This window comes from Ambystoma mexicanum, chromosome 1p, assembly GCF_040938575.1.
Source record: "Ambystoma mexicanum isolate Mex_15411 chromosome 1p, UKY_AmexF1_1, whole genome shotgun sequence".
Classification (NCBI taxonomy): domain Eukaryota; kingdom Metazoa; phylum Chordata; class Amphibia; order Caudata; family Ambystomatidae; genus Ambystoma; species Ambystoma mexicanum.
In genome coordinates, this window is record NC_090921.1 from 29,773,623 (window position 1) to 29,783,809 (window position 10,187).

At 46.5% G+C, this 10,187-nt stretch overlaps 1 protein-coding gene across 1 annotated transcript; it reads left to right on the plus strand.

Annotated features, from left to right (window-relative positions):
* Positions 1-215: 215 nt before the first annotated feature.
* On the plus strand, positions 216-4,523 carry LOC138581190 (zinc finger protein 25-like). Its single transcript, XM_069652374.1, has 2 exons — positions 216-243; positions 3,505-4,523. The coding sequence occupies exons 1-2, from the start codon at positions 216-218 to the stop codon at positions 4,521-4,523; spliced, it is 1,047 nt and encodes a 348-aa protein (XP_069508475.1).
* The last annotated feature ends 5,664 nt before the right edge of the window (positions 4,524-10,187 follow it).

The following is a 10,187-nucleotide window of genomic DNA, read 5'->3' on the forward strand; positions in this document are numbered from 1 at the left end:
CTTACGGGGCTGAAGCCATGTTCAACATCCCAGAGCCCCTATGGACATGCCTTGAAGGGGCATTTTGGAGGAGGGTTTTGGGCATCCCACAATCTACTCCGATAGCCATCATCTGAAGAGAACTGGGCCTCACATCTTTGAAGTGTATAGTTGATTGGAGCAGACTAGCTCTGTTTGCAAAATGCTGCTGTGTCCCGCATCCAGTAACTCTCGAGATGGCCTATGAGGAAATTATGTCTGACCGTAACCAAACTTTGAATGGTTGGCGGCGGAAAATGATAAACTGCCTAGAAGCAATAGGAAGCTCTCTGGAACAATTGGTGACCAACCCAACAGCAAAGTAGGAAAAGGTTTCAAAAGTCAAAAGCTGGAAATCAAGGAAAGGTTCAATTACAGGCAGACTGGAAAGGGTGCTGCAAGGCAGCAGCAACAAACAGGATTCAAAAGCCAAAATCGGGATATTCAGGAAGGTCAAAAACTGGTCACAGGAGCACAAACTCCCAGTGGAAGCAGTTGACTGACAACTTCTTCTGTTCAAAGTGAGTTTATAAAGGCCCTCCCAACCAACAGGGTGGAGTAGATTGCAGTCTTGGGCAGCTGTGTTTAATTAAGCCAACCCTGGCTTCAGTAGCCTGCAGCAGCCTGGAACAGGTGAATGCAAACAGGGCCTCGCCAGCTCGTAGTAGTTTGCTGCAAACAAATGTACTTAGAATGCCTCCTCCAGCTCTCTGCCTTTTGGACAGCATACATGTACCAGAATGCATCTGCTGGCTTAAAGCCATCACCCCAGAATGGAACCTGAAATTAGATGGGTCCAAAACTTCAGCGGTAAATCAAGTAAAGGAATGCAGAGGCGGTTTGCTGGTTTTAACTTCGCAAGTAGACCATAAACAAGTATATCAGAAACAGTCTCTGAATGTGCGCATGTAGCATTACTGGGTGGCAGGTGGGTAGGATCGTGACAGTTGTTGAGAGCGTCGTCAACCACCTGTATGGTTGCTGTCTCTGTGCTGCATATGGGTCTGAATCCCGAAATCCGGATTGGTAGGTTTGGTCGAGATTGTTGGTGTCAATGTTTTGCTGGAGTTGTGCTGCTACCGCTTTCTCCATCTTCCCTAGGAAGGGAAGATGGGTGGTAGGGCAACACTTAACTACGTTGTCAGGATCCAGAGTGTGTTTCTTTAGTAAAGGGATGATTTGGCCTGTTTGTAGGGTACATGGCAAGGTGCCTTGTTAGGGAGCTTTTGATGATCTCCATGTAGGGAAGGAGAGCTTCTGTGGTGGGGAAGATGTCATCTGTATATGATCCTACCAGGTCCTCTGTCAGGAGTGTCTTGAATGTTGCCCAGGGTGTGGAGATATTGCAAGGAGGGACGTTGGGTGGGTCTATGGATGCAGAGATTGCGTCTATGTGCTGGCGTGTCTTGCTAATTTGTAGATGAAAGTGGTGTTCATGGAGGTGGATTTTTCGATGGAGTGTGGTATGGCAGGGTTGGGTAGTGGGAAGGTGCAGTGTATGACTGCTTTGATGAGGGCTCTGCTTTTGTAGTCTGCCTCTATCGTATTCAAATACTAGGAGACCTTGTCTGTGTTGATTAGTTGTTGGCGGGTTGCTTGGAGTTCCTTGAGGAGCGCCATGTCGGCTGCAGTCCTGGAGCGGCGCCAGGTTTTCTATTGTTTCATGATGACCCCTTTGCTGAGGTTGAGTTCCTGCATGTAACAGGATGCTGACGGTTTTGATTTGGAGGTGCGTTGTTCCAGAGACTCTTGGTGGTCGATGTAGGCTGAGAGGGTAATGTGAGTGCTTCCAATAGAGTCGCGGTTCGTTTGGGGGTGTTTGGTCCAGGTTGGCATGGTCTTCTTTTCTTGAATGATCCGAAGGTTTGTCTGCTGGGAGTGCTTGACTGGGGTGGTGTGCAGGATATTGAAAGGCATGGCTAGGTGGTCAGACCAGTCAAGCAGGAGAGGAGAGCTGTAGTGGAGGGGAGGCAGTGCAGTGATGGTTAGGGTGAGGATGTTACCTTTCTCGTGCGTTGGGTCTTTTGTGTGCTGTGAAAGGCAAAGGGTGTTGAGAAGGCTGAGGAGACTTTCCTTCGTTGGTTTGGTGGCCTTGTTGCCTGGGAGGTTGAAGTCACCTAGGAAGATGGTGGTGACAAGGTCGGTGATGTCTCCGAAGAAGGCAGTGTTGGGTTTGGCTGGTCTGTAGATGAGATGGAAGGTGACCGTCGGGGGGGGGGGAAAGCAGGACGTGGTAGAAGAGGACTTTGAAGGAGCAAATGTTGTCGACGTCAAGTTGGTGCAGGACCACAAGTTCTTGTGTACAGGCCTCTACCTGTCTTTTTCGGCTGGTTTCTATAGCCGTCTGGGATATGGGTGGAGGTGGGTGTCAGCCATATCTCGTGATAAAGATGGCATCAAGGTTGTGTGTAGTGATGACGTTAGCAGTATCTGCTGCATTGGTTATAGAGGAGCGGACCTTCGGCGAGCACCAATGTCCGTGTTGTGGATGGTGAGGGGGTGCTAATGGGCTTGAGGCTGATGCGGGTGAGGTTGCTGCATTATGGAGTCCATGGGCCTCATTAAGACCATGGCGCTAATGGGTTAACGGCGCCATAAAAGGCTGCAGCGCCGTTAACCCATTAGCGCCTGATTGCGAGGTCGCTTTGCGGGACCCGACCTTAACGGCTGGTCTACACCAGCCGTTAAAGTAGGGACCCGCAAAGGGACCTTGGTGAATTTGCGGTACCGTACTTAGCGCCTTCCCCATTCCCATTAAGCCCTATGGGGCAAAAATGGGAATGGGGAAGGGCCATGGTCGAAGGGGGAATTACCGCCCCGCCAACCTTGTAATGGGGTGGTAATTCCCCCTTTCTCCATGGCGGAGTCGGTAAGTTACCGGCATGGACCATGGTGCTATTAGCACCATGGTTTTCCGCCTGGGTCGTAGTGAGGCCTCATGCCTTAGAGGAGGGGTGATGTTGTTGGTGTTGCCTGGTGATGGTGGGATGGCCTGTGGGAACAGAGGGAGAAAACACATGTCAGCACATGCTTTCCTGTTGTCTGAGCAGGGGCTCGGGCCCTGGGTCCTCCCAGTCCAGACATGTCCAAACAGAAATTGCCCTTTTCTTCGTCTGCCCTTGATCTAAGAGTTAAGAGCAGAATCGAAGAGGCAGGTCTAAGGTGGGCAGGGCTTACGCCAGGTGACCTAGGCCACTTGCACCTGCTCACCGAATGCTTATGAAATTTAATATATACAAATACACTGAAATATAGTACATGGCCTTTTAGTTATTTATTTGACAATTTCCATTTATAAGCTCAATAAATCTTAATTTCTGAGTTCCTTCATTTCATCTGATGGGGCAGAGCGACAACTCCCTTCACTCAAAATCCGCTGGTGTGTTAGTTAAGAATAGTACGAGTAGTACAGCTTTCCACTACAGTCCTTATCCTTTGGGCTTCATGATGGAAGTCAATAATAACAAACTCTTTTTCTTTCAACAGAAAACGGGCCCATTACTAAAACCAAGAACCTGAAAATAAAGCTTAGAAGAAAGACTATCCCGAGGAAGGAGAGCAATCCCACAGACGGAGAAGGCCTAGCTGAGAAACTGCTCAGTAAATCCCAATTGCCCTGGACATGTACAGAATGTGAGGAAAGCTTTACAGACTGGTCCAGCTTCCTAAGGCACCAGAATAATCACAATAGAACCCATAAATGCACGTACTGCCAGGCAAGCTTTATCCTGCATTCCCAACTCATGAGGCATCTGAGGTTCCACGAGAAGGACAAGTTTGCTTGCGCCGTCCGTGACCAGCACTTCACCAACAGATCCAGTCCAGCCATCCACAAGAGATACAGCGTGGGAGAGAGATTCTATAAGTGCAGAGAGTGTGACAAAAGCTTCCCTTCGAGGTTACATCTGGGTCAGCATCAGAAGATCCATACAGGGGGTAATCTCCATGAAAGCACAAAGCAAGGTAAGCCCTACCTTCCGGTGCATCAGAAGTCCCACCAGTGCACAGTGTGTAAAAAAAGCTTCACGCGGAAGTATGGCCTGTGCTTGCATCAGAGAACCCATTCCGGGGAGAAGCCCTACGAGTGCACAGCATGTGATAAGCGTTTTACTCGGCCTTCATACCTGAGGCAACACCAGAGATCACACGCTGCAGAGGGACCATATCAATGTAGAGCGCGTGAGAGACGGTTCAGTGAGATGGAACACCTGCAGACGCCTAAGATCCACTCTATGGAGAAGCCGTACATGTGCACAGAGTGTGGTAAGCATTTTACCCGGGCGACAAACCTGAGGATACATCATAGAATACATTCTGGAGAGAAGCCTTATGAGTGTACAGAATGTGGTAAGCTTTTTATTCGGACAGCACAGTTGAGGTTACATCAGAGAATACATTCGGAGGTGAAGCCGTATGGGTGTAAGGAATGTGGTAAACATTTTACTCAGTTATCTTCCCTTAGGACACATCAAAGATTGCACACAGATGAGTTACCATCCATCTGAACCTTTATAAATGGGTATCGCCTCTGCTGTGCTATGAACAGATCGAAACTGACCTAACATCTGGGTGACCAAGCAGTAAAGGAATTGCAGTGCTATCTCCCAAAGTGAACAGTAGCAACCGTGGCTGTACACATACAGGAATCTGTACGGAACCACACCTCTACGCCATCATGTCTCCTGTGGTATCAGTCATGTGTTAACTCCATTTATAGAAGCACAGCCGCATCCAAAGCAAGATGTCCAAAGTCTCACAATCTGCATGATGTGCAAGTGCGTCCTGGGCACCGGAACTGATACCCGAGTGGTATCTGGGCAGATTATTACACGAACGAAGCCTGGCTCCAGAATAGAGTTCATTAGAAAAATAGAATAAATTAAGCAACATAACCACCCTGAGTGCTCTTCACATCCTTACCAAGGATTCAAAGGATCCCCTACCATGCACTGCTCCACTCTCCCACAAAGTCAGCCAGAGGCCCCCTTACAAGATCCCCAACAGAAGGTGGGCCAGGATCTCCCCAGGCCAAATCACTAACCAATAGGAGTTCACCCTAAGCCCCCTCTACTTCCCCAGATCGCTCTCGCCCCACAGCCATCTAAAGTAGATTGTCAGCCTGCAGTTGCAATATGTGTTTTAAAGTACTCTATTGTATTGTCTTGCTGGTAAATGTATTTTTAATAATGGTCCTAGCTATAGGAACCTGCAAAAAGTAAAAAGAATTCGAAAAATAACCACATCTCTTAAGAAAATGTAGCAAAAGAAGCGACAAACATGAGGTGCTACATGTACCGTGGAAAGTGCAAAGAGTTGCTACAGACACTACATGCTGGTGAACCTTAACACCCGTACTACTTATGTACCCACCCTGAATGTCATTAAGCAAGTTAACCGAGCAACCCAACTCTCTTCCAAGGGGTGATGGAATGGGTTTCCCACCTCACCATACCAAAGTTAATATTTGTGCAAGTTCCCCACTGCTCCAGGGGAAGGAGGGGTGCTTGGTCTGAGGTATCGGCCCAAGACTGGCAAATCTGGAGCAACATGGTGACCTGAAGGTGCTGTAAGGGTGGTCCATGCCCCGGTCGGGTACACCGATCGATAGAGGGCATGTTGCAGTGCCTTTCTGGTGGTAAGGCAAACGTTGTCCTCCTGGACCCACCCTCCTCTGCATTGCTCCGGTTCCACTGCCCGGAACATCTAGGCCAGCTGCCTGTCTGGATGCATTCAGTCAGAAATCCTACTTGTTGTTTGAATGTTTTATTAGCCTCCATGTTCTAAGCATTGTACTGTCATTTGTATAACATTAGAAGGATTTACCTGATGTTAAGCATCAGCCAGCATATTCTCCTGGATCAGGCTGTTGCTATGTCCAAGCTGCAATACCCGCTGTTAAGCATCAGCCAGCATATTCTCCTGGATCAGGCTGTTGCTATTTCCAAGCTGCAATACCCACTGTTAAGCATCAACCAATACCGGCTGTTAAGCATCAAACAGCATATTCTCCTGGATCAGGCTGTTGCTATGTCCAAGCTGCAATACCCGCTGTTAAGCATCAGCCAGCATATTCTCCTGGATCAGGCTGTTGCTATGTCCAAGCTGCAATACTGTATCACCGTCTAAATGGGTAATGGCACAAACTTCTATGCAGGAACATGGTACAGGTTGCTTGATACTGGGCGGACTGTGACTAAGGATATATCTTGCCTCCGCTGCTCAGAGGTCCTTGGCTGATGGTCCAGTTCTGGGCTGGCATCCACATTTGTATGGCACATGCTGCCTGGAAATGCTCCTGTGTAGCTGGCCAATTGTCCTGCCATTCCCTATGTTCTTGTGAAGAACCTAAGCTAAAGACAAGAGCAAATAGGGGAGCACGTTGCTCACAGTAAACGTAGAATGTTCTTCATTCGCACATTAGAACCTCCACTTCCTTGGCCTGTATTAAATAAATAAATAATTAGTTGAAGTTGTTAGTAACTCAATTTTATTTTTGTGATCTAAAGATTTTCTTGATGCTTTTGGTAACTTTGAGTTCCTGGATTATTTTGTTTCGGGTAGTTCGTCCTTCATGTATTTGAGCATGTTTGTACATATATGTAGGCAACCGTATCAATATGTTGTTGATCAGTGACTTGACGCTGGTTTACTAGTAATGTTTGTGCTATATAAAATATATTTTATTACTTCTTTTAATGTGTCATATTGGGGGATTTTGTTAACAGTGCAATTTGCCAGAGAGCTTGGTAATGAGGTAAAAGCTGAGGATTGGCGTCACTGGCGCTCATTCTCTCAATAGTACTGCATGCACAGATCTCAAATGCACACCAGAGCTTGAGGTAAAAGCTGGGGATCGGCGTCACTGGCACTCATTCTCTCAATAGTACTGCATGCACAGATCTCAAATGCACACCAGAGCTTGAGGTAAAAGCTGGGGATTCGAGTCACTGGTGCTCATTCTGTGAATAGTACTGCATGCACAGATCTCAAATGCACACCAGAGCTTGGTTATGATGTAAAAGCTGGGGTTTGGAGTCGCAGGTCCTCATTCTGTGAGTAGCACTGCATGCACTGATCTCAAATTCACACCAGAGCTTGGTTATGAGGTAAAAGCTGGAGATTGGAGTCACTGGTGCTCATTCTCTGAATAGCAATGCATGCACAGACATTAAATGCACACCAGAGCTTGGTTATGAGGTAAAAGCTGGGATTGGCATCACTGGTGCTCATTCTGTGAATAGCAATGCATGCACAGATCTCAAATGTACGCCAGAGCTTGGTTATGAGGTAAATGCTGGGGATTGGAGTCACTGGTGCTCATTCTGTGAATAGTACTGAATTCACAGATCTCAAATGCACATCGAAGCTTGGTTAGGAGGTAGAAGCTGGGGATTAGAGTCACTGGCGCTCATTTACTCAATGCCACTGCATGCACAGATCTCAAATGCACACCAGAACATGAGGTAAAAGCTGGGGATTTAAGTCACTGGTGCTCATTCTTTGAATAGCACAACATACACGTATCTCATATGTACACCATAGCTTGGTTATGAGGTAAAAGCTGGGGATTGGATTCACTGGCGCTCATTCTGTGAATAGTACTGCATGCACAGATCTCAAATGCACAGATCTCAAATGCACACCAGAGACAGACTTTTATTTTGGACAATTAGACAGTGACGGCCCTTATAAACATCAGTTGTGGGAACAACCCCTTTAGGGTTAGGTATTACACCAACCCAACAAAGTTCTGCAACAAAGGTTTTCAAACTGTTACTTTTGAGCCTGTGTCTCTCTTGAGACCATGCCTGTCTCACATATGGTGTCAGATGTGGGATGCAACTTAAACGAAACAGGTTTGTTTGTTTATTATTTATAATGCGCATCATACCCGGGGATAACGGCGCAGCAGTTACAGGTATATATGAAGCTTGGTTACACAAAATTATACAGGATACAAACAAGTTTAAAAAAGTTATATACAGAGAAGGCATATTTACAATTATGGTGTGCAGTAGGAGAGTATATGGGCACAGTGATATATATATATATGTACAAAATAGTCTCGGGGAGCATTAATAACACGCTGTTATGGTCATAACAGTAAGGCAAAGTGGTTAGGAGTGCTGGTTGTTGGATTTTAGCCATATGATGATGTTGGCTCTAAACTTGTGGTAAGTTTGGTCTGTTCTAAGGCTGGGAGGCAAGCTTTTCCATAATTTGGATGCTTTCACCGGGAAGCTGTTACCTCCAATTGTGGACCGTTTGAAACTAGGTATAACAAGACGATCTTTATTGACAAGTCTTACTGGTCTAGTGGAGGTTTGCCTGTGAAATCTGTCAGCCAGGTAAATGGGTGCGGCATTGTTGAGGGATTTGTATGTCAGCAATAACGTTTTTAGGGTGACTTTGTCATGGGTTGGGAGCCAGTTATTCTGTCGGCTAGTCTCGGAGATATGGTCTCTTCTAGAGATGCCTAGGGCTGCTCGAAGGGCATTGTTTTGTAGGATTTGGATTCTTTTAATGCTGGCTTTGGATGATCCTAGGTAGAGGGCATTACAGTAGTCTAGGCGTGACAGGATGAGGGCTCTGGCTAGGGTAATACAGCTGCTTTCAGAGAGGAATGGCTTGCCAGTGTGATCAGTTTGCACGTGTAGGCTGTGGAAGATGCTAAGGAGTTGACATGTTTAGTGAATGAGAGGTGAGAGTCGGGGTAGAAACCAAGTGTTTTTACCTCGTGCTCTACTTTTATGGTATTGCCATCGATTATAAATGAGTATTTGGGACCTAGTTTTTTAAAGTTAGGCTTGGTGCCCAGGATAATGAGTTTGGTTTTATCATCATTCAGGCATAGGCCGTGTGTGGCCATCCATGCCTGGATGATGATATACACACTATTCACCAAGGCCAAATCCTCTTTATAATCCCCAGAAAGCGGCAGTGTGGGTAGGGGTACTAGGTGCCATGACGTAGAACGTGGTACTCGGAACAAGGATTGGGGGACCCTGAAATGCGAGAAACTAAGCATTGGAGCCTCCAACCCCACAGTGGCCACTAAAGGCTCTGTTGGCTTTGACCTTTGTAGTAGCCGCTCACAAACCATCCCACCAAAAGAAAGACATTGCATCCGTACTGATCTTGTCCTTATACTGCCTCCAAGAACGTACATCTGGTTAGCACCCAAGTCAGGGCTCGCCTGGAAAGAGAAGTTGTGCTAGCCCTGAAAAGACAGAGAAAGACCGGAAGGGGGAATTTAAAAAGAGTGGAAAGCAAAGATAGGGTGTGAGTGACCTGAAAGTAGGAAAGAGGGTACAATCGACCTGAAGACTGAAAGAGTGAAATTAAAGGGGACAGAAAGCAAAGAGTGGGTGCAAGCGACCCGAAAGAAGTGTGCGAGCGACCTTAAACCAGAAAAGAGGGTAGGCGCAACCCGAAAGCAGGAAAAGTAAAGTGTAAGAGGCACAGTAAAAAGGAAAGAAGGTGCAAAGGTTCATGGCAGAGTGAAAAGAGCGTGCAAGGGACACGGCAAAGTCAAGAGGAGTGTGCAAGAGAAAAGAAGGTGCTGGTGTAGATAGCAAAAGGAAAGAAAGTGGAAGAGAAACAAGAACGAGTGGAAAGGGCACCGGAGGGAAAACTTGCCAGAAGGAGAATACAAAGTGTAAGGAGAGGGGTCAGAGTGGTCTCGCAGGGGAGTAGTAAAGAGTGAGAGCAAGCATAAGTTTTGTTGGGAATGAGATAGCGCCTTTCTTCGTTCCCAAGCACCTTTGAATTAGGCAAGACCTCTTTTGACTGTTTCTAAGCACTAGAGCACTGAGAAAGCCTTTTTCATGCAAATATAATCACACACAGATATGGGTGGGCACTAAATGAGGATAGTACTTAAATATAAGGTGCAAATAACTATTAGCTGAATATGTTTGTAAATGTGAAATTCTGTTTAGTTTTTCTCAAGGCGTGATCGAGCAGCAGGCTCTCTGCCAAAAGGAATGTGGCGTGCGCTAAAAATGGATCGCAGAGCATGATTGAGTGAAGTATGGAGAGCATGACGGGAAAATGTGTTTATATATAGATGTTCATAAGTAAAAATTATGACAAATGAAGCTACAGTATATTCTTGCATAGACTAGCACTATGTTAACTAGTATCTCCTAAAACAGACATCACCGGCC